This window comes from Acartia tonsa, chromosome 13, assembly GCF_053477335.1.
Source record: "Acartia tonsa isolate MP-2025a chromosome 13, ASM5347733v1, whole genome shotgun sequence".
Classification (NCBI taxonomy): domain Eukaryota; kingdom Metazoa; phylum Arthropoda; class Copepoda; order Calanoida; family Acartiidae; genus Acartia; species Acartia tonsa.
The window spans coordinates 33,027,165-33,052,761 of record NC_137272.1 but is presented as its reverse complement, the minus strand read 5'-3'; the positions used below and the strand labels follow the sequence as shown (position 1 = coordinate 33,052,761).

General features: G+C 32.7%; 2 protein-coding genes across 3 annotated transcripts in view; one reads left to right on the top strand and one right to left on the bottom strand.

Annotated features, from left to right (window-relative positions):
• The window catches only part of LOC145334915 (uncharacterized), a 40,262-nt gene extending 23,045 nt beyond the window's left edge, over positions 1 to 17,217 (top strand). Inside the window, exons 3-9 of the mRNA XM_080180545.1 lie at positions 5,140 to 5,206; positions 8,795 to 8,901; positions 9,543 to 9,629; positions 11,753 to 11,832; positions 12,249 to 12,383; positions 12,999 to 13,056; positions 13,544 to 17,217. Coding sequence (XP_080036671.1) covers positions 5,149 to 5,206; positions 8,795 to 8,901; positions 9,543 to 9,629; positions 11,753 to 11,832; positions 12,249 to 12,383; positions 12,999 to 13,056; positions 13,544 to 13,684 — 666 coding nt within the window. The 5' untranslated portion in view covers positions 5,140 to 5,148 and the 3' untranslated portion in view covers positions 13,685 to 17,217. The remainder of the gene's footprint in view (positions 1 to 5,139; positions 5,207 to 8,794; positions 8,902 to 9,542; positions 9,630 to 11,752; positions 11,833 to 12,248; positions 12,384 to 12,998; positions 13,057 to 13,543) is intronic.
• A 1,453-nt stretch (positions 17,218 to 18,670) lies between these two features.
• E(z) (histone-lysine N-methyltransferase E(z)) overlaps positions 18,671 to 25,597 on the bottom strand; it is a 50,950-nt gene continuing 44,023 nt past the window's right edge. Inside the window, exons 25-29 of one of the 2 annotated variants that reach the window (XR_013885046.1) lie at positions 23,930 to 23,997; positions 23,339 to 23,396; positions 21,612 to 21,721; positions 19,986 to 20,179; positions 18,671 to 19,729 (exon numbers count right to left, since the gene is read on the bottom strand). Coding sequence is in view for 1 of the 2 variants with exons in the window: in XM_080180542.1 (XP_080036668.1) it covers positions 20,143 to 20,179; positions 21,612 to 21,721; positions 23,339 to 23,396; positions 23,930 to 23,997 (273 nt within the window). In the remaining variant the exon portion in view is untranslated. Of the gene's footprint in view, positions 20,180 to 21,611; positions 21,722 to 23,338; positions 23,397 to 23,929; positions 23,998 to 25,597 lie in introns of both variants that reach the window. The other variant, XM_080180542.1, reaches the window with a different exon arrangement.

The following is a 25,597-nucleotide window of genomic DNA, read 5'->3' as shown; positions in this document are numbered from 1 at the left end:
ATGCAGATATGTTGATATACATCCCCAATGTAAATAAACAAAATTACATATTGTAATTTGTAAATTACAATTAGAGGCTGAAACGTTTGGACACTTAAATTAATAAACCAACTAATTAAAATTTGATAATAGTCCCAAAAGTTTTTAAGCCACCGAATAAGAACACGTAGTAATAAAACGTTGGGGACTGGTGTAATAAACATCACAATGTCCCCTCTCACCCTGATAAGTAGAGTTTTTTATTTGTAATGGTTGACAAATGCTCAACATCTTGTTAATTCAATAACATTTTAAGGATTTTGATTTGGTGCTGTTTATGGTAAAATGTAAAAGAGCAATTCCAAAAAACTAAGAATTTTAACGTCCGTAAATTGTTGTGGGGCATAGCAAGGTCTAAAAGTAATATGGCAAAGATTCCAATAATAGCGATTGGCTAAAGAAAAGACGCGTAAAACAAGTTTTTTTGCGCATTTGTATGTCCTAAAAGATAACTGGTCCTCTAATTGTAATCTAGAAGCCTCCAATTGTAATCTAGCAACCTTTAAGGAACTTTAAATTTTATGCAAATAATCTGTTGTAGTGATTTTCCGTGAACTGCATCAGATCCTACAACTGTTATAGAAATTAAGATATCTAAACTTAAACAATAAAAGTGTCAAATAAAAAACAAATTTGCGAACGTCTTACTGTTTCTCGCCTGCAGTGTTTCTGCAATGAAGCAATATATTTTTCTTTCTAAGTCATCTATTTAGTAAAAAAGGGAAAAATAATAATTCATCCTCCCACCTACAATACCCCACTTCTAATATCTCTGGTGCAATTTTCTGGCGTTTAAACTTAATTTAGACGATTCTCAATACAAAAGTATACAATAGCTTTAAAAACACAGCTTTATTTGTAATTTATTACCTGGCCTATAACGTTGTCATTGTTTCAGCTCCTTTGTTTTAAAAATTGGCAGTTTTGAATGGAATATTTTTGCTCAAACATAAATTTGGTAGGCAACTAGACCAGGAAGGAAACGGACAATGGGTTGTTTATTACAATAGTCCCCAAAGTTTTTAATAAACTTTCTTATTCGTTAAGTTTGGGGACTTTTTATGAATTGTGATTGGTTGATTCATTAAGTTTAGTGTCCAAACGTTTCATCCAATAATTGTAATCTCCAGAAGAGGGACTTTATCATTGAGGATGTACATCAATTTATCTGACATTGTCTCATCCCTGTAGATCCCTGAAGGCAGCTAGATACAATTATTTGATAAAGTCTGCGTGCAAAATAACAAGACAGGCCATTTGGAAAAATATCTTATCATGCACCACATTGCCTCCCCCCCCCCCACTTTTCACCATTTTTGACATATTTAACTCTCCAATATAGCCTAAAATCGGCCCCAAACAAAACTTTAGTACAATTGCATAATTTCAGGTATAAGACAGTTGAGACGAAGCCCAAAATACATAACTTTTGCACCACGTCGTCTTCCTGTGACGTCATATTCTCCATCTATTTTTTAGGGATTTTCTTTCCCACTTCTCCTCTCATCTCCCTCATTTTATGACGTCACAGGAAGACGACGTGGTGCAAAAGTTATGTAAATTGGGCTTCATCACAGTTGACAATAAATTTATGATCACCCCCAAAAATGCTGAAGAAAGTTACCCATTATGTAGATTAAAATTATTGATTGATAAGTTTGGACACTGCTAGTTTAAACCTATCAATTAGAATTTAGTATCCCAAGCTTTTAAACAAACGAATGAGACGTGCCTGAAAAAAAAACTATGGGTACTAGTATAATTTACTGTCCAATATTCCTTCCTCCCCGGAAGTTCTAAAGCCGTTTACTAGGTCTTAATGGACACACATATCTAAATAAATTTACCCTTGCTTGATATAAATTATCTTCAATTGAACTTTCCTCCATAAATAGAAGATAATTTTGATCAAAGAAAGATTTTTAATTTTTCTTTGCCCGCCCCTAACTGAATAATCAGAATATAAATGTATAAGAGACGATGCAAAATTGTTAGTAAATTTGTTGAAAAACTTCTTGATAAAAAATAATGTTTATGGACATACTGACATTTTTATGACTTATTTATAGAGTTGCTTCGCTTATAATATTGTACTTTGTTGTCCCAGGAATCATTAAACAAAAAATCAGATCAATCGGATAATTAGATCATATAAAAATTTGTTGTTAAAAAAGTAAAAAATCAACATGTTTAAAATGGACGTAAGGACATTTTGGTAAATGATTAATAGAGTTGCTAAGCTTTCTAAATCGTACCCAACTAATGCAGGAAACACCATGCAAAGTTTAAAATCGATAGGACAATTCTAACATGCCTAAATTAACGAAAAAAGCTATCCGTCACGGACGGACCGACCCTAACTATAGAAAAGCTTCGCTTTCAAAAAAGCATATCTAAATTGTTTTTAAACTTTATTTGACTGCATACTTAAAAGCTGGACTTACATTTTGTCCATAGAAATATTTTTATAAAACTAATCCTTCTAGTCAAATATTTGTACTTTACATTAAAGTGCCTAGCAAGCACAGAAAATCTACCCCAATCCCCCATTATGTCTGCTAGCGAATTGTTTTCTGCTACTTGGCTTTGTTAATATTCCCGACAATATTGGTTGATTTTCAAAGACCCAATTGAGAGTTGGCACAGGGTCTTGGGATGGGGACATACAGTTATTTAACCCGTTTCCACTCTAGTGTTTTACTCTAATGCTGAAAGACTAAATTTGATTTATTACATATCATATATAATTCTGAAGAATACCGACTAAGCTTTATTTTTTCATTTTGTGTTCAGTTGCCGAGGGTGTTGCAACCTGGGAGGGTGGGGGGGGGTCAACCTATGGAAGAAAGAGCCGACAATACACAACAAATGTTGTATACAGTACCTTTCGTGACATCGCCTCTTAAGGGGCGTTTAGTCGTATTTTCACAGTAGCTTTTCTCTTATTTCCTAATAGTCTCTAACCCTGCGGGGCAATCATCTAACATAATTTAACCTAAACTTACCTAAAATAACCTTTAAAAAAGCTACTGTGAAAATACGACAAAACGCCCCTTAAGAGGCGATGTCGCCAAAAATGTTTTTTATTAATCGATCATGAATGTTGACTCACCCCTCGCGCAGGCATTTGCGTGTCTGAGTACAAACGGTAAATTAGATAATCGCAAAATCAAAATATAAATTCTTTAGCAACGAAAATACTTTTGAAGACTTATTTGTTGGTATGTATGATATAAAAAAAATGCTTTGAAAAAAATCATTTACATATTATAAAAATAATTATAAATATAATCTATGTTTATGTTCTTATTCCAATTAATTAATTAAACTATTTTTCTACGAAATATTACATAACATAATTAAGTTACCTTAATTTTTAGTTGCTAAGACACAAATTTGAGTAAATAAAAATGCAGGTATAAGGTATAACCAAAAAGCAAAATAAATCTAAAATAATATTTGGGGGCAGATGTGAAGGTCGTCAATTATACTATGTGTTGCCCCCCAACAACAGCTGAAATTCACGCATAGGTTTCGTGATCTTTTTTACAAATTAATTTGATGCTGTGAGTATTGGTGCAAAAAATATGACGTAACAAAAAAAATTAGCCAATGAGAGGCCACTATAAATTTTACCATTGGTCAATAACGGCCTCTCATTGGCTAATTTTTTTTGTTACGTCATATTTTTTGCACCAATACTCACAGCATCATTAATTTTGTTGTTGGCATAATCTGATAAAAATGACTTTTGATTTACACTTTTTACTCTTCAAAACTAACCCTGAACTTCCAACGTTCCAACCGATCAAAATTCAATAAAAGTCCCAACGAAAAAATCAACTTTATCATAAAACTTTGGGGACTAGTGTAATAAACAGCCAAATGTCCCCCCCCCCTGACTTTCTAAAAGACGCTAATGTAAAAAGTTTTTTAACAAAAATTTCATTAGGGGAACTACAAAACAAAACAAAAATCTCATCTTATCTGGAATTATTTATAGCCACAGTAATGGTTATTTCGTCGGGTAGAAAGCACCAGAGAGAGAGAGAGAGAGGGTACAATGGGCTGTTTATTGCACTAGTACCCAAACTTTTATGATAACGTTTTCTTATTCGTTGACATAACAACTTTGGGGACTGGGGGTGAATTTTAATTTGTTGATTCACTAAGTTGAGTGTTCAAACGTTTCAACCACTTATTTTAATCTACAAAAAGTTAATTTTGTGTATTAACATAGGGAATGTTAAACAATTGATCGGTCATTGTCTTATCCCTTTAGAAACCTTGGAAATAAGTCAATTATAGCCTGTTTCTATTTTAAAGTAAAACATCAAACAAAATTGAATGTCAGTACAATTTTTCCATTTTACAAATAAAAATTGTGTCGTTATTATGTCAACATAAGTATGTAGCTATAGTGTCATTATTCAGTAGATATGTCGATATTATGTAAGCCATAACCCTTTTTTTTAAAGCCATATAGTCGATATAAACCCTTGAAGTTATAATATTTGGGATAATTAGTTATCATAATTCGCCCTTACCCTCTAGAGGCTTTTCCCCAAGAAGTATAATTACATCTTCTATTACCCTCATCGGGAAAAAATGCGAATTCGCAAAATTCGTAAAAAATTGCGAATTCGCAAAATTCATAAAAAAAATGGGGGAGGGGATTTTTATTGTTTTTGGAAGGTTGGGGGTGAATAGCCTAAAACTACCACAGGACCAATAGGTAAATTCCCTGATGAATAGAATCCGATCGGTTCAGTGGTTACCGAGATCTTAAGGGACGGACGGACAGACATTAAGCTACTTTGTATTATAGATTAAACCAATAATTAATTAAACAAATTTAATGAGTGGGCGTGTGGATTTTTCTAGGGGCGATTCCTTTGAAAGGGTTGAAGTACCCTCCTCAAAATAGTTATGAAAAACTTTCCTGGACCTATGAAAAGCTTCAATGTAAAGGAGAACCATATCAGTTCGGCGGTTATCGATATCCTTCACTGTAAACACACACACACCCACACACAAACATCCTGTTAATTTTATATAAGAATATGAATATATTAATTCGTGATTTTTTTATGTTTTTAGATTGTTAGAATGGCGCTGAAACAAACTCAGATTTTCATACAATCATTATTCATTTTTCTTCTAACAGGTAACAACATATTTTTTTCTCATATTTTTCAATCTATCTACAATCTATGCCGGCGGTGAAAAGCATGAAGGGAGGGGACATTAAGCTGTTTATTACTCTAGTTTTATTATAACGTTTTATTATTCGTTGGCATAACAACTTTGGGGACTTCTAATTGATATTTGATTTGTTGGTCATTAAAATGATTGTCCAAACTTTTCCATCCCTAAATGTAATATACTGAAAGAGTAAATTTGTGTATCATCATCGGGGATTTACATCAATTCATTGGACATTGACTTATCCCCTAAGATACCTTGGTAAAAAGTGAGATTTTGCCATTCTTATCCTTTTTGTCTAGAATTCGCAGAGATGCAGGATAAGGAAAATGGGATATATAGATCATACTCAAATAATGGATATAATAATATATGGATCATTCAAGTAAGTGGACAAAGTGACTCAAAAATCAGCCATGTGACGTCAAAAAACGAGAGATTATACTTATCTTTTTTGGGGTTTTCTTACCCACTTCTCCTCTCATCTCACTCATTTTTATGGCGTCACATGGCTGATTTTTGTGTCACTTTGTCCACTTACATCATTGAAAGAACGAAGTAGAAGGTTTTGTCGTATTTTCACAGAAGCTTTTTGTAGGTTATTTTAGGCTAGGTTATGTAAATATTAATGATTGTTTCGCAGGGTTAGGGCCCGCCGCAGAGGCTAGAAATATGAGAAAAGCAACTGTGAAAATACGACGAAACCCACTACTTCATTTTCTTTAAAAGGTCATAATTTGTTTCCAATGGCCTATCCTTTCGTTTCTGAGAGTTCATTAATTAAATGACAAAAACAAATGTTATTTTCCAATAGTTTTTCTTTTTCTAATGAAAAAGTGAGATTTCAAAACAAGGATGATAACATCCATAAGTGGCGAGGCACAATAATATCATAGATGGACAAACCGATAGAAAGTAATATATAGACAACATGTTCAGTAGTCATAGAAAAGAAATTTTAATACACAAGGGTATAGTCCCTTTCGTGGCAACGCACCTTGAGGGGCGATTCTTCGTATTTTTCACAGTAGCTTTTCTCCTAACCATGCAGGGCCAATTGACTAACCCTGTGGGGCAATCATTTAACCCAATATAACCTAACCTAACCTGAAATAACTTATAAATGCCATTTTAAAAATACGACGAATCGCCCCTAAGAGGCGTTGCCACGAAAGGGACTATTCCCATACACAGAATTGTCATATGAAGCCAGACTGACGTCCAAGTAAATTATACTGTTTTCTAATTGCTACAAAAAAATCTTTACAAAACGTTTGAGCCGTCTATATTAGAAATTGTTATTGAGGGACCGACTTACGGACATACAGACTAAGTGAATTATAAAGCAGCTTCGCTAATACCAAAGGAAAACGTTGCAAAAATATTTTTATGATTTTTATCGAAATTTGTCGACCTATAAGTCTGATAATGACTTGTGCCGACATTCTAGTTAGAAGCTTTAAATATAGGTGGTCATTATTTACTAATCTTTGACTTATCAGATTACTTGTATGGACATTTATTTCAGTCACCAAAAGTGGGTTTTTGTCCTTTTAAAAAGAAATACCAAAAACTTCCAACGTCCCTTAGAAATATTTGATATTATTTTCTCCTTAAAATTAAAATCCTGATAAATTCTATGGCTATTCATAAAAGAAAGTAAAGTACACCGGACTAAAGTACTTTTAGTAGAAAATCTCAAGTATTTTCAGATATCCTTTTATAAGAAAATTTAGACTGGCAATTTTGATAAAACCGAAACTGGGAATAGTCCCTTTCGTGGCAACGTACCTTAAGGGGCGATTCGTCGTATTTTTAAAGTGGCTTTTTAAAGGTTATTTTAGGTTAGGTTAGGTTATATTGGGTTAGGTGATTACCTCACAGGGTTGGGCATTTGGCCCCGCAGGGTTAGAGCCCACCGCAGGGGCTAGAAAAAATAGTTTCTTATGATCGTAATGGTTAGGATAACATCACAGGGTCAAAATCTTTTATTTTTAAATATATCAAGGGGGGGGGGGGGGGGCATATTTCTAGTTTTCTACCAGGTTTTATAAATAATTTTTGCCTTTAGATTTTCCAATAATTACATATTCAAATCAGGAATACAGTGATAGGACAATGATAGATAAATTAATTTCCTTCCACTTTTTTCAAATCAGAAAATTACATCAAATGTCAACCTAAAATTTATTATGAAGAGAGGAAACAATGGGCTGTTTATTACACTAGTCCCTAAAGTTTTTTAATTACTTTTTCCTATTCGTTGGCGGATCATGGAAAGAAAACGAAGTTTCCGGTTTCGTTGTTTTTTCACAGTAGACTTTCTCATACTTCTAGCCCCTGCGGGGGGCTCTAGCCCTGCGGGGCATATTTTCTAACCCTGCGGGGCAATCATTAGCATTTACTTAACCTAACCTAACCTAAAATAACCCTTCAAAAGCTACTGTGAAAATACGATGAAACCGGAAACTTCGTTTTCTTTCCATGATCCTCGTTGGCTTAATAAATTTGGTGGCTTCAGTTATTTTTGATTGGTTGTTTAATTAAGTTGAGTGTTTAAACATTTCAAACACTTATTTTAACCACCAAAAGGGGTAATTTTGTGTATCATCATTTGGAATGTACATCAATATATCGGCCATTGTCTTGTCCTAATCTATCCTAAAACAAAACAAAAATCCATAATTTTAACAAGATAAGGATTAAATAGTCTTCAATTGACCTATCCATATTGCCCTGAATTAAAATCCTAAAATCTCAATATTTTTCCGATAGTATTTTATCACCTATGTCTGCTTGGAATGGCTGGTAAAAATGATCTATTGGTCATATATTTATCTATTTGTCTATCTATCTATCTATCCCACAAAAGGGGCCAATTTGTCCTTTTCTGTCCAAACAACCGGAGTGATAAATTAAGTAACAACAAACAGACTATTTGATTGCACTGTCTTAACTCTGCATAGTAATTAGATGCGCCTGTTTTGGACAAAGGCATTCCCACTACTCTAACTATTAGTATCGCACATCTGACAAAGCAGCAGTAAGAACTGTTTCTAAAGTCCGAGATTCAAACCTATCAATTCCCCGACGACGAGCTGATTAATCTATCTAATAATCTATTTATCTATCTATTTATATATCTATATAATTATCTATTTACCTATCTATTTATTTATCTATCTATCTAATTTTCTGTCTAACTATCTAACTGTCTGTCTGTCTTTCTGTCTATTTGTCTATCTATCTATCCAATTATCTATCTATCTATTTATCTAACTATCTAATTATCTATTTATCTAATTAACTATCTATCTATTCATCTATCTATATATCTATGTATCTATCTATATATCTAATTATCTATCTATCTAGATGGTTGCTATGGGCTGACCTACTATTATGGGAATTGATCTCACTACATGGGAGATCTATCTGTCGAATTATTTTCTATTCATCTATTCATCTACCTATCTAAGTAACTATCTATCTATTCATCTATCTATATATCTATGTATCTATCTATATATCTAATTATCTATCTATCTAGATGGTTGCTATGGCCTAACCTACTATTATGGGAATGGATCCCACTATATTGGAGATGTGGACAATCATGGCAGACCAAGCGGAGACGGGCTATACTATACCAAAAGGGTAAGGTACCGACCGACAGCTGGACTGACAGACCAAAAACTTACCAACCACATTATATGCTTGACATAAGCAAAATGAAAGAAAATTTTCCCAAAATCAAGCATTTTCATTGAAGATCTTTATAGTGCTTATAAAAAAGGGGGATAAAATAAAAACTTTTTCTCGAAAAATCCCAAATGACGTCAATTTAGAATAATGGACTATTCTAATATGACGTCAGTCGGGATGCTTTGGCCAAAAGTTTTTAAATTTTTCCCTTTTTTTCATAGGCATTATAGTTATACAAAGCTTCCTCTATTTTATTATTACTAATGAAATACATTTGATGATATAATAAATGCAAGAAATTTTGGCAGATTTATGACATAGAGAGAAGGGAATATGGGCTATTTATTACACTAGTCCCCAAAGTTATAAAACAAGTTTTCTTATTCGTTGGCTTAACAACTTTGAGGACTTTAATGAATTTTGATTGGTTGGTTTATTAAGTTGAGTGTTTAAACGTTCCAACCACTAATTGTAATCTACAGAAAGGGTAATTTTATGTATTAACAAATAAAACATTGAGATGTACATTAATTTATCGGTCATTGTCTTATCCCTTTAGATCCCTGGACTTATGAAAAATATACTTTTTTAAGGGAGGATTAATGTACAATGGTACTTTTACAGCCGGTGTCTTTGATGGACAAGGCACTTGGTATGGAGATGAAGGACATAGATATGAGGTAAGGAGAGACAGATGGACAGATAGATTAGATGGATGGACATTAGGGGTAGTGTTGTTGATGGACAGGGCACATGGTATGGAGATGAGGGACATAGATATGAGGTAATGATAAACAGATAGATTAGATGGATAGACATTAGGGGTAGTGTTGTTGATGGACAAGGCACTTGGTATGGGGACGAAGGACATAGATATGAGGTAAGGAGAGACAGATGGACAGATAGATTAAATGGATGGACATTAGGGGTAGTGTTGTTGATGGACAAGGCACTTGGTATGGAGATGAAGGACATAGATATGAGGTAAGGATAAACAGATAGATTAGATGGATAGATATTAGGTAATGATGGACAGACGGACAGATACATTAAATGGATGGACATTAGGGGTAGTGTTGTTTATGAACAAGGCACTTGGCATGGAGATGAAGGACATAGATATGAGGTAAGGAGAGACAGATGGACAGATAGATTAGATGGATAGACATTAGGGGTAGTGTTGTTGATGGACAAGGCACTTGGTATGGGGACGAAGGACATAGATATGAGGTAAGGAGAGACAGATGGACAGATAGATTAAATGGATGGACATTAGGGGTAGTGTTGTTGATGGACAAGGCACTTGGTATGGAGATGAAGGACATAGATATGAGGTAAGGAGAGACAGATGGACAGATAGAATAAATGGATGGACATTAGGGGTAGTGTTGTTGATGGACAGGGCACATGGTATGGAGATGAGGGACATAGATATGAGGTAATGATAAACAGATAGATTAGATGGATAGACATTAGGGGTAGTGTTGTTGATGGACAAGGCACTTGGTATGGGGACGAAGGACATAGATATGAGGTAAGGAGAGACAGATGGACAGATAGATTAAATGGATGGACATTAGGGGTAGTGTTGTTGATGGACAAGGCACTTGGTATGGAGATGAAGGACATAGATATGAGGTAAGGAGAGACAGATGGACAGATAGAATAAATGGATGGACATTAGGGGTAGTGTTGTTGATGGACAGGGCACATGGTATGGAGATGAGGGACATAGATATGAGGTAATGATAAACAGATAGATTAGATGGATAGACATTAGGGGTAGTGTTGTTGATGGACAAGGCACTTGGTATGGGGACGAAGGACATAGATATGAGGTAAGGAGAGACAGATGGACAGATAGATTAAATGGATGGACATTAGGGGTAGTGTTGTTGATGGACAAGGCACTTGGTATGGAGATGAAGGACATAGATATGAGGTAAGGAGAGACAGATGGACAGATAGAATAAATGGATGGACATTAGGGGTAGTGTTGTTGATGGACAAGGCACTTGGTATGGAGATGAAGGACATAGATATGAGGTAAGGATAAACAGATAGATTAGATGGATAGATATTAGGTAATGATGGACAGACGGACAGATACATTAAATGGATGGACATTAGGGGTAGTGTTGTTTATGAACAAGGCACTTGGCATGGAGATGAAGGACATAGATATGAGGTAAGGAGAGACAGATGGACAGATAGATTAGATGGATAGACATTAGGGGTAGTGTTGTTGATGGACAAAGCACTTGGTATGGAGATGAAGGACATAGATATGAGGTAAGGAAAGACAGACGGACAGATAGATTAAATGGATGGACATTAGGGGTAGTGTTGTTGATGGACAAGGCACTTGGTATGGAGATGAAGGACATAAATATGAGGTAATGATAAACAGATAGATAAGATGGATAGATATGAGGTAAGGATGGACAGACGGACAGATAGATTAGATGGATAGACATTTTTGCTAGTATTTTTTATTGATAAGACACTTGTTTTGTGGATGAAGGACATAGATATGATGTAATGATAAACAGATAGATTAGATGAATAGATAGAAGGTAAGGATGGACAGACGAATAGATAGATTAGATGGATAGACATTAGGGGTAGTGTAGACTTTGACAAAAGATTTTTTTCTTTTTTAGATATCATATCTTTTAAACCGCAGTGCTACCGTTATTTGTTAATTTTTTAAAGGCCTGCCGCTAGGTAGCCAGTAGAGACAGAGAGGTAAAATTGAGTATCATATCTATTTTCTAGTATCTAAAATATCTTTTTTTTTCAGGGAGGTTTTTCCTGGGGTATGGGTAATGGAAATGGAACATGGCAAACACCTAGAGGAGATGTCATCACAGGAAACTTTAGGTATAATTACATCTAGACACTTAGATAAGTACATAAGTGGATACTGATAGTCAAGTTATTTAATAAAACCAAATTTAGCATAAATCCAAAGGTATTAAATGATCGAGCGATTTATTGGAGCGATTTTCCTTGAAAGGGTGGTGATACCCTCCTACAATAGTTATAAACTCCCAGGACCTATGAGAAGGTACCCTGTAAAGGAAAATCATATCGGTTAAACGTATATAGAGAACCTTACAAACAGACATACAAACATCCTGTTACTTTATTAAAAGGATACATATAATAGGTCATGCGTAGAATTTACATACACATAGATTTTGTGAAATGTAGATTTTGTGAAAAAATAAATTCAAGATTAATTAATAACAGTCCTAATAATTTGCTATGCAAACTGATCAATAATGATATTTTAGAAACCATTCCCTGCATGGCGAAGCAGTCTGGCTCTTTGCCCCCGACTCTTCACATCGTCTTGAAAGGATGGAGGGACAGTTTAGACGTGGTATGGCCCATGGGGAGGGGGAGGTTATCTTCAGAGACGGTAGCAGGTAGCTATCTTTAGCCTCTAGGGGCAGTGCCCCAAGAAGTAATGAACTAGGTTTGATCAATACCATCCCAATTTTTTGTTTTTTAGATTTAAAAAGAATTTTTTTTTTTTTGGGGGGGGGGAGGGGTTGTCCCACTCCCCAGGAAAATAGCTTAACACCATTAAAGTATCAGTAGGTATATTCCCCAAAGACTAGAGCCCAAACGGTTCAGTGGTTACTGAGATCTCAATGTACAGACGGTCGGAAAGACAGACAGACATCTTTCTACGAATGATCATCGAGAGAACCCAACGGCATTATCTGCTTGTAATATTCAACATACATGAATTTATCTGAGAAGTCCTAACTGTTCCTGGTAATGAGTTGCCCCTGTTTATGGGCTAAGGCATTTACCCTAGTATATACTTTGATTTCACGAACTTGTATTTAGGTCCTTTTTGTGCATGGTTATGAGTAAAGCCTTTTTGTTAATGCAGGCATTACCCCTTGCTAATGTTGAAAGCTTAGCTTTTTTGAAAATAAAAAAGGTTTAGACATTGTTTAAAACTATATGGAAAAAGAAATTGAAAAAAAAGACCATTAGGTTGGCAGAAACCATACAACTACTTTTTTTAGACTTGAAGTGACGTTTAAGAAAGGATATCCTCATGGAATTGGAAAATTATTTTCTCAGGTAAAAAAATTTCAATATCGCTTGGAAACCGATTAATATCCGGTGGATTAGAAATGGTTCTCAGCCATACTGAAAAATTATGTATAGCATCATATTATATCTAGTTTTCTTCTAATACAAAAATTTACAATCATAAGATTAAAATAAGTAATTTTAGCCCGTGCCTTTGGCATCTCGGGGCTAAATAAACTTGTTTTAAGCTTATAATTGTACTTTTTTGTATCCATGAAAGCTGTTTATAATACGATGCTTTATTTTTAAAAAACCTGTATCAAATGAATTTATGACACAATACTCTACTAAAAATATTTGTAAGGAAAACTTAATTTAAATTTTTCTAGATAAAATTTTCCAAAAAGATTTAGTAAAAAACTATCCTATTCACATAGGTTCTAAGAATTTTCTAGCCCCTTTCATAGTCCCTAGGTGCTAGGGGCGCAAACGCTAATATTTATAAGAAGTACCAATCAACATTTTGCCCACTTAGGATGAAGTGAAACTGTGGGAGGGTCTTGTGTGGAATGGAACCCCTGTGGGAGTTGTTCCTGATGACATTGGGGACCTTTTCAATGATTTCCACCTCAACCCATTGCGCCTCAGATATACAGTTAATGTAAATGATAATTAAACCCACCATGAGAAATTTCCAATGCCTACTGAAGTGAGTGGAAAAAGTAGCTCAAAAACATTCTGACGTCATAAAAATGAGGAGAGGAGGAGTGGGAAAGAAAACCCCTAAAAAAGAGATGGATAATCTCTTATTTTTATGACGACACATGCTGATTTTTTTAGCTACTTTCTCCCTCACCTACAGATTATTATAATTTGTATTTTCCAGTCAAAACCCACCAGGAGTTATTCTCAATTATACAAATAAATATTTTTTAACCCTTTGTGCCTGAAAATTTCAAAAGTAAAATTTGGTTCTCTATTTATCATTCTATTTGTATTTTATAGGATAATATTTCCAATATATATTTTAAAATAATGAAACAGGGAGTTTGTGCAGTAAAATATAATGAGTTTTTATGAATACAATGATAGGTAAATGGAGGTTAAATTAGACTCCCTAAATTTCAAAAATCACAATTATATTTTGTCTTTAAAGCTTTCCTATGAGAAAAAAAACATAATCTTCTTTCCAAACAAAAATCAAGAATATCTGAATTTGCATTTCTTAAATTTATAGGATTAATTTATCTTCAATAGACTTATCACTGTATCCATGTTGTTCAGATAAAACATTATTTATACATTCCACATACAATTTTATTTTCAAGATTAGAAGTATCTAGTAGAATAGTGCTTTGTTTTGTTTCTTAGTGTTTTATCATTTTTTGTGAATTTTGTTCTAATTTTTTTTCAGTGAAAATAAAACAAAAACTATTGTTTCAACTGAAATGGTTACTATCAAAAAGTTTAACATATCTTAAAAGGTTTTTTTCTTTCTTTGAAATGAATGGGATTTAGAAACTGTCCATAATCTAAATTGAAATCTTTATGGTGTTCATATGATGTATCATTATTATACACACAAAAATTATATTGAGTCAAATTTAGCTTATTTTCAGTAAATGATTAATAGTTCTGTTGTAGGACATTAGGGGTATTTTAGCCAGGGTTAAATACTTATAGATTATAAAAATCAATGCAAAAAATTTAATAAATTCAAATACTTATTTTAGCTATTTCATTTTTTATACTATGCTAAATTGTGTGAAAACCACTCATACAACCTAAGGCAAAAATGCAATTGAAATCACTTGAAAAAGATCTAGAAATCATAAAAAGTGGTTTCAAAAAGAGTTTACTGGGTAGATTGTGTACACTGTACACTTTTATTTCATTTTCCTGCTTCCTCATAGATATATTAAAAGATAAGTGTTAAAAGTCAAAAGTATTTGTTAGCAAATATTTTGTATGCCTACGTTTATTTTTTTTCTTCAAATGTGCAACATCCCTATAATACAATAATCATAATTTAGATATAAAGTAAAATATTACAAAAAGTTAATCAATTTTTTTTATCAATAATAAAACTAAACTTTCCCTGGGTTATTTATTTCATTTGTTCTTTTATTCTCTAATTAGACAGAGAAAATCTTATTTGTTTTAATGAATGGTTTTAAAAAGGAAAAGATTAATAACATATATTTAAATAAACAGCTAATAATTATTAAGTTTAAAATAATAAAAACAATTTGTGCAAATTATAGATAATATGTTTCTTGTTACATAAGATATGCAAGATATTTATGATTCTGAATTTAAGTTTGCAAACACACCCAAATAATTTTGCACATTCTTGGGTGTTGAAACATTCTAGTCTAGAAAGATTATTCAATTAGCAAATAATCCATAATTAAGGTTTTTTTATACCACAGATATTATACTGGTATCAGTGAAAGATTTACAATCATACTATGAATTTCCAACCCTTTTCTTTGTTAATGACAATGAGAAAATGTAATTTTGCAATCCTATCCCTTCAAGAATTCCATCCTTGAGATTTGTTTGATTTTGCCTAAGTTTGTATTATTAGCTAAAAATTCAATTTTAATAATAGGAAATGTTATCCGAATCATTGAAAGCATGTAAAACTAGAAAATCCACAGCTTTTTTATTCACCACTTGATTCATAACTTAAGCTTTGCAATTTTTTAAAGGTATTTCCACAAAATAGCAGTTTTTATAATGGGTAAGTTTTAAAGATTTATATAGTTTTTTTTTCAATTTTAGTGAAAGAATTCAAATTACAGAAAATCTGTTTTTTAAAATATATACTACAAAAAATGGAATTTTAAATTCACAAGTACCAAAATTTAATTTGGTACTATATTGGCATACTATATTTAGCTTTCATTGTGTGTAATTTTTGAAAATTGTATGAACATCTAAAGAATTTGAATATTCAAAAAGATTATGGTATGTTCAAAATGTTTTAATTTTAAGTTTTTTATTCAAATTTTATCATATTATCACCTTTGTCTTCCTAGCAAAAAAAAAACATTTGATTTTTTTTTCATAATTCAAATTTCATGGCCATATACATCACCAGTTATACTTTTAAAAGGGAAAAAGTTATTATTTTCTAATCATTAATTTATTTCAATTTTTTACTACCATAAGTGCCTGAAATATTTTTTGATAATTTCTTTTTTCCTTGAAATTAAATACATAATTTATCTTATGATATTGTCATTTTATCGAGCTATTGCAGTTTGGATTATAAAAGATTTTTTTGTTAAAAATTTAATTTTTGGAAGAACAAAATTTATCTTTACCCTCACTGTTTGTATTTGTATTTAAATATTTTGTGTGTGTTCATTACAGGAGTTTTAGACAAATAATATGCAATTTTAATCAAGTAGAATTAAGTGCTTTGATGTATTTGTAGTTCCTAAGCTGGATCTTTAAATCATTTTAGTGGAGAGCCAGTTTGGGGTGAGCCAACTTTCCACCAATGAGAGCACAGCATTTTATGAAATGCCGCGCTGTGATTGGCTTAAATTCGTCGCACCCCGATCTGGCTCACCACTAAAGCGATTTAAAGATCCAGCTCTGATTCCCCTAAAGAATATTAAGCACATGGACCAATGCAAAGAATGTCCAAGGGGGAGGGGGCCTAAAGTATGTTTCCCCCCCTAAATTTTTGGGATCACCTTAGTTTAAACCCCCCAACCTCAAAAAAGCTTGGACGTCACTTAACATTTCTTTCCCTCTCATTTTTTGCTGCAATTTGTGAATTGGAAACAATATACAAATGTACTAATGATAAGCGGAAGTGAAGTAACACTATTCGAAAAGAATTCTTCGAGAGAGGGGACATTGGCTGATTATTACACTAGTCCCCAAAGTTTATAATAACGTTTTCTTATTCATTGGCTTAACAACTTTGGGGATTTTTATTGAATTTTGATTGGTTGGTTTATTAAGTTGATTGTCCAAACATTTTAATCACTAATTTTAATCTACAGAATGGGCAGTTTTTGTTTATCATCATTGGGGATGTACATTAAATTATCGGCCATTGTCTTATCCCTTTAGATCCCTGATTAAAATTGCTGAATATTTGTTCAATTTTTCCTGGCCATATTATTATGTGTCATATGTATTTTATATCTTTTGTGCATTATTTTATAATTTTAATAAATATTTAGATAATGTATGATGAATCCCCAACCTTTTTTTAAAAGCGAAGCTTTTCTATAATTAGGGTCGGTCCGTCCGTAACGGATAGCTTTTTTTTGTTAATTTAGGCATGTTAGAATTGTCCTATCGATTTCAAATTTTGCATGGCGATTCCTTTAATAGTTAGGTACGATTACTTTTTTAACAACAAATTTTTATGTGATCTAATCATCCGATTGATCTGATTTTTGGTATATTGATTCCTGGGACGACAGAGTATAATGTAATAAGCGAAGCAACTCTATAATCAAGTCCTAAAAATGTAAGTATGTCCATAAACATTATTCTGAATCAAGCAGTTTTTAACAAATTTACTTACAATTTTGCTTTGACTCTTATACATTTATATTATGAATTCAGTTCTGACATTATACAAGTGTTAATGTCCGTTTGTCCTACCGTTTCAGTGCTTCGCTTTAATGGATGTTGTTATCCTTTTTAAAAAAATCATGAAGGGACTAACACTAAAACAGGTAAGATAAGAGGGAGAATGTGCGATTAAAATCATGAAACCTTAAGAGAATAAAGTATTTTGAAGCATTGCCGACAGATCGAAGGACCAAGTAAATTTTATTCTGAATGATCATTGGTTCAAAGAATCTCCATCGGAAATTTTAGCTATCTACATTAAAAAGCAGTTAAGAAAATCACATTTCCACCATAGCAGTACAGAAATCTAAGAGAATTATAGAGTAGCTTTAAAAATTATAGCAAAGATTCAGCGATTAACAGAGGCCTCTAGTGGCACTTGAGAGGAAGTCTTTTTCGTATGATCTACTATGGTTGACAATATCCAAATCCATAAGTAGCGAATCCCATGAAATGAATTAATTACTAATTGAAAACCAGAGCTGGATCTTTAAATCACTTCAATGGTGCGCCAAATCGGGAAGCGCCGAATTTCAGCGAATCACAGCGCGGCATTTCGTAAAATGCTTTGCTCTCATTGGTGGAAAGTTGACTCACCCCGCTTTGGCGCACCATTGAAATGATTTAAAGATCCAGCTCAGGCCAACTGACATTACAATGATCAGGAGTTTATTACCAAAATAAAGAAATTTGAAACAAAACTATCATTGTCAACTACCTTGAACCCACTGTTAGGGATCTTTTTTGTCTGCTAGCTACAAATAGCATTCTGCTCTTTTGTAGCGATTTGGATGTATTAATATTCGCGACGCTATGGTTTGATTTCAAAGACTCAATAGAAAGTCGAAACAGGGTCCTGGGGGTGGGGACATCTAACCCCTTCCCCATCTAGTGTTTTACTCTAATCCAGGACCTATGAAAAGCTACACTGTAAGGGAGAACCATAGCGGTTCAGGAGTTAACGAGATCCTAACAAACAAACAGACATCCTGTTACTTTATTATAAGTTTTTAGCAATTAAGAATCAAATAATAATTTAATAATAAAAAAAAGATTTTCTTCTTATATTTTTATTTCTCGTTTTTAAAACTTATTCAGATCATGATACGATACATAGACAGTAGACAAAATAATAACAATACTTTTAAGGCTTTAACAGTTGGGAGGTTAAAACTAATTTTATAGTTTAAAAATTAAATCTACGATTACCGGTTTATTCCTCTGATGGACGTTTAGACTTTTGACACTTTGTTCATTACGATATAATCTTGGCTGATATGATTTTTGCAATATCCTATTCCATTTTCAAGAGAGACAAAACTGATAATTTACCTCATAAGAGTTTAGTTTCTATTTTAGACTTCTAATGGGACATTACCAGGGAAGGAGGGGACATTGGACGGTAAATTACATCTGTGCCATTTCCCAAAGTTTGACACACCAGGTTTTTTATTTTTAGCCTTAAAAACTTTGAGTACTTCTATTTAAATCTTAATTGGTTGACTTATAATAATTTAAATGCCCAAAATATGCAACCAAAAACTTTAATCTACAGAAGGGGTAATCATTTAGTGTGTACTTATTGTAAATTATTGTCTTATTTATTTCCTGGGAAATAATGAAATATATCGGCGAATATGATATCATTATGAAGAATTGAAAAAACATTTAAGGGCATTCCATTTTTTAGAGGGATAAATAGCTATCGTAGATTTTATCTTTACTGTTATAAAATAAATTAAACCTTCTTCAAAACTGTTTAATAAACAAAATTAAGTACATTGTACTCCAAATAGGTGTAAAAAATGCAGGAAAAAAAGTTCAGAAAGAATTATGATTAATAATCCACTTTACAATAAAGACAAGCAATTTGAATACAATATTTTTATAGAAAATACAAAAATTACAATATTTTTCAGGCAGTTTTACATTTCTTGTATAAAAATAGAAAACATTTTGGTGTTTAAAATAATTTAACATTCTGTGATAGGTAAATGAAAGCTAATTAATTAACCTGGAAGCAGATTGGCGATTTCCCCCATTAAACCCTTTGGTACTTAACTTATTTTTTTAGCTTAGGTAAACATTAGAAGAGCCCAGCAGGGTTAGAACCCTTAATGATATTTAGTAAAGTATTCGGATCATAGAAAGAAAACGAAGTAGCGGGTTTCGACGTATTTTCACTATAGCTTTTTATAGGTTAGGTAAATGTTAATGATTGAACTGCAGGGTTAAGAAATTGACCCCCACAGGGTTATAGTAGACCCCCGCAGGGGCTAGAAATAGGAAAAAAGCTTCTGTGAAAATACGAGAAACCCACTATTTCATTTTCTTTCCATGATTTAAATATTCCTAGATTTTAAAATTACCAGTTTGAAAGATAAACAAGGATGACAAAGTAGCAAAGTTTAGCAAAATCACAAAAAACATGCGTCTATTGAACAATAACTCTTTATTTTTTTCTTTTCTTAATTTCACATTGATCTTATTAATACTGATAATATTCAGAATGGAAAATGTTTGAATTCACAAAAATTCCATTTCTCTCTCAATTCCAACAAATCTGAAATTAAAAATTTTTATCAAGAAAACTTATTTTCCTGTCTGTCTATTTGTCTGTCTGTCTATTTGTCTGTCTGTCTATATATCTGTCTGCCTAAATATCAAACTGTCTGTTTACTTATCTGTCCATCTGTCTGTATATCTGTCTATCTGACTGTACATTAAGAGATATAAGTTTTCCGGAATTGTAATGTAGGGAGTAGATTTGAAATCTGCATCAAATTTTAAGGATTTTTTTTTATAAAATTCGTTTTTTGTATAATTCTTTATCTAAAAGCGGAAATACAAATTAAGTTAATTAATTTTGGCATCTGTGATTGATGGATTTAAAAAATCTGCGCTCTGATTGGATGTCGTACATCATTCAACCAATTAGAGCGCAGGTAGTTTAAAATCCACCTATCCTATTGGTCAAAATTAATTACCTTAAAATGTATTTTCGCTTTTAGATAAAGAATTTTACAAAATACGAATTTTATAAAAAATCCTTAAAATTTGATGCAGATTTCAAATCTACTCCCTACATTAAAATTCCGGAAAACTTATATTTCTTACTGTACATTAAGATATATAAGTTTTCCGGAATTTTAAAGTTAGGGGGAGATTTGAAATCTGCATCAAATTTTAAGGATTTTTTATAAAATTCGTTTTTTCTATAATTCTTTATCTAAAAGCGGAAATGCATTTTAAGTTAATTAATTTTGGCATCTGTGATTGGTGGATTTAAAAAATCTGCGCTCTGATTGGATGTCGTACATCATTCAACCAATTAGAGCGCAGGTAGTTTAAAATCCACCTATCCTATTGGTCAAAATTAATTAACTTAAAATGCATTTCCGCTCTTAGATAAAGAATTATACAAAAAACGAATTTTATAAAAAATCCTTAAAATTTGACGCAGATTTCAAATCTCCCCCTAACTTTAAAATTCCGGAAAACTTATATATCTTACTGTACATGTCTGTCTGTCTATCTACCTTTCTGTCTATCTATTTGTCTTTATATCTAACAATCTGTTTGTCGATTAGTCTGTATATCTGTCAATGTAACAGTTTATTCTTCAATCTATCTGTCTGCCTTTCCACCTTTCCATCTATCTTTCTATTTATCTATCTGTACCTAAGTTGTTCAGTAGGACCATATCTATAATCAAAGAATAATTCTTCTCCTGGTTGAATACATCTCTTATTATATCTATCTATTTATATATCTGTATCTATCTATTTATATATTTGTATCTATCTATCTATCTATCTATCTATCTATCTATCTATATATACCTAAGTTGTTCAGTAGGACCATATCTATAATCAAAGAATAATTCCTCTCCTGGTTGAATACATCTCTTATTATATCTAACTATTTATATATCTGTATCTATCTATTTATATATTTGTATCTATCTATCTATCTTTCTATCTATCTATATATACCTAAGTTGTTCAGTAGGACCATATCTATAATCAAAGAATAATTCCTCTCCTGGTTGAATATATCTCTTAGCGAATATTCCTATTCTATGATCTCCATTCACCATCAACACCTAAATTTATATAAAATTAACAGGGTTTCTAACTGTCTGTGTGTATCGAAGGATCTCGGTAACCGCTGAACCGATATGGTTCTTCTTTAGAATTATGTCTTGTGCAGCAATAACGTCAATAAATCACTAAATAAGTCATTGTAGCCATGGTTGGAGCACCTTTTAAATATAAATAATGATTAAAGCGACAATCCTATCCTATCCTTCCAATTTATTAATTAAATTTTCTTTGATTTTAAATTGTAATGGTGCTTTCCCAAAAAAACGCCCGTTAAGCACTGAAACATCCTTCCCCCTATTTAAAAATAAATGTGAAAGAGGGGGGGGGGGGTGAAGGTAGCAACTCCTAACCACCACTGTGGTCCCCAATACATGAAGGGCTACCCCCGTGCCAAATAAACTTAACCTAACCTGCAATAAAGTAAGAAACAAACAAACTTTAAACTACTCCCCTATTTTCAATTTATTTTTAAAAAGGGGGAGGAATTTCAGTGCTCTACAAGCACTTTCGGGGGAAAACGCCAAGGCAATTATAAATAGAAATCTATCAAATTTGTCAGTTTAATTTTAGAATGAATATAAATTTAAATCTGCGTCCAATATCTACCTACCTACCTACTGAGCAAAATATGATTAATTCTTTGAAATCTTTTTTTCAACAAATATTCGCAGTAATTTCCATTAAAGCGCCCAGTCGTGATCGATACCTCCTCTTATTATGTAATGATTAAAAATATGGAGGTAAGGGTATTTCTTACTTTTGTTCAGTTAATTTTAAGTAAAGGATAGCCCCGCAGGATTAGGAAATAGGAATAAAAACACCCCCCCTCTCTCTCTCTTAACTTTATTTTTTTGTGCTCAACAAGGCACGTTGGGGGAAATAATTACCGCCAATACGAAAAATGCTGGAAAGAAGGTTAAGAAAATTCAGGAACTGTTTAAAACTGTTTACAAAGTTTTCTTATTAGTCAAAGTAGGTAATTTACAGAAATTCTTTTCATTAGGTAAGTAGTAAACAAAAAGTAATTAACTAAATCTTAAAGGCATTATCGAATCAGGAATTGTTAAATGAAAGATAAATCGTCCTGATGCATAATTCTAAGTGACAATAAATACAGCTATTTTGGGTCATTTGAAGGGAACGAAGTTGCGGGTTTCGTCGTATTTTCACAGTAGCTTTTGAAAAGTTAGATGATTACCCCGCAAAGCTAGGCAATTTGGCCCCGCAGGGTCAGAGCCTCCCCCCCGCAGGTGCTAGAAATAGGAGAAAAGATACTGTGAAAATATGACGAAACCCGCAACTTCGTTTCCTTCTCACGACCTACTATTTTTAAGTGGATTGTACGAATCATTGTAAAAGATCATCATTGAAACAAAATGTTTTTTGTTTTTATAATTGGTAAGACATAAATTGTAATATTTCTCTCATCAATACACGATATGATTAATTAATTAATTCAAAAAAATATTTAATAATTTTAGCAGATTTTATTCGTAATTTAGGGGGGTAACACATTATATTCAGTGTAGACTACCTTATTATCTTCCCCCAAAACATTAGTTTATATCTAATTCGCTTGTTTGTTATACCTTATTCCTGATGTAAAATGGTCTTACCTTTGCTGTACAGTTTGGATTAATGGAATGGTTGGCAAATCTAATCTTGTTCCCTTTCCTATATAAAGAATTATAATCTTAATGTTTTTTTTTTAAATTTTTGGTACCTATATTTTAAAAAGAGAAATCACGTAGTAGAAAAAGAACAACCACCCCCTACCTCCTAGTGCCTCTAGGGGCGTAAACCTTTGCTTGCAGGACCTTTTTCTTCAAGTTCTTACAAACAAAGCTGTAAAATAAAATCTAACAGGGTTCAAAACGTACTCAAGATTAAAATAAACAGGAGAGATTACAAAACACTTAAATATTACTCTATTATAATACAATCAACCCTTAAATTGAACGACATTTGTTCAAAAGGCCTAACTTGTAAGAAAAAGGGATACCTAAGTAGACGGTAAATCAAAAAAACATTCTACAAACGATAAGCAAAACGACCCCTTCTGTAGAGATTTATCACTACTAGTTTGAAACCAACCTAGCAAAATTCAACAAATAAGAAAATGTGGATATAAAACTTTGGGTAACAATGCAATGTAATTTAGAGTCGAATGTCTTCTCCCTCCCTAAGTAAAAGAACAAAATACCAACCTGGTAGCGTCCACCACGTATTCGTTGTTCAAATTAAACAGGAATGAACACATATACTTGTCATACACCTGAAATTATAAGTCTATTAAATAAAGTAGTAAGGTTTTTTTTGTCTAAAGTTTAAGATCTGGGGAATTGCTGGTTCCAATTGCTTGGTTTTAGGCTATTTTTTCTGAACACAGCTTTCATACCATCGCCTAAGAGGCTAGGGGTAAAGCCACTAGTAATAAATAAAGTAGTAAGGTGTTTTTTGTCTGTAGCTTAGGATTTCGAAAACTAAAAAAAACGATTAAGTTCTCCATTTAGGAAATTTTTACATTGGTCCCCGGAGGGTTTAAGGATATCTTATTTTTAGATTATGCCTAACCCCTGCGGGGACCGTGAACCTACGGGGATATCCAGTCCCCAATATAACCAAACCTAACCAGACCTAAAGTAATAAAGAAACAAACGAAAAACTACTCTGCCCTCCTTTTATTATCCATTCATAAAAAAATAAGGCGGGGAATCACAGTGCTCAACAAGGTACTTTGGTAGAAAGCGCCTTTTTGGATCATGGAAAGAAAACGAAGTAGCGGGTCGTATTTTCATAGTAGCTTTTGATAGGTTATTTTAGGTTAGGTAAATGTTAATAATACAGAGTTAGGAAATAGGCCCTGTAGGGGTTAGAGCACCCATGCAGGGGCTAGAAATAGTAGAAAAGCTACTGTGAAAATACAACGTAACCCGCTACTTCGTTTTCTTTTCGTCTTATGCCTTTTTTTTCTATATCATACATAAAAACATACTGTACTAATAATAAAACTAAATCTGTAGCTTTTATAACAGATAAGAAAAATAAATAGTGCCATTATACAAAGAATAGAATTATCCCATAACAATTTTACTTTTCAATGCAGCTTATTTAACATCAGGAATAAGGTATAGCCAACAAGCGAAATTAATCAAAATAATATTTTTTTTTGGGGGGGGGGGCATTTAAAAAGGTCTTCAATTCTGCTATATGTTGCCCCCCCCCCCCCCACGACAGCTGAAAATCACGTTTAGGTTTCGTGATTTTTTCCAAATTAATTTCGATGTTGGTATAAGCCAATTTGGCATACAAAACCTCAAAAAATAACTTAAAACTTTTGGTTTAAAATGAAAAAGAAATATAATAGGACCAACATGTGAAACCCCTTTGATTTAACTGTTTTTAAAAACGCCTTTTAATACGTTTCCAGGAGCAACAATGTTAGGTCAAAGAATATCTTATCTCTGAACTGATTGAGTTCTCCATTTTAAAGAAACTTGATTAAGATCCCATGACTGTGTTAGATTATTTTATTAGGAACTTCTAGTCTTGAGATGGTTTTAGGCCATAAATCTGATCTCTCCCTACCACTTCAAATATATAGTCCCTAGATACTAGGAGCGCACCTAACAGTATATATAAAAGTGAGTTCTTCTTAATTTTATTGTTTGGAGGTTTTGATTAAAAAAGAGGAAATTTCACATCGGAAATTAATCCTCAGTTGACCCACCCTGTATCCTTGAGGAGAAGGACTGCAGACAAAATGATTCCATCTACGCCAAGCAATTCTATTCCAAAGGATTACTACGAATAACCAGGGATCTTAAGGGATAAGACAACTAGGACTATTTGAACAAATTACATATTCCGTGGAT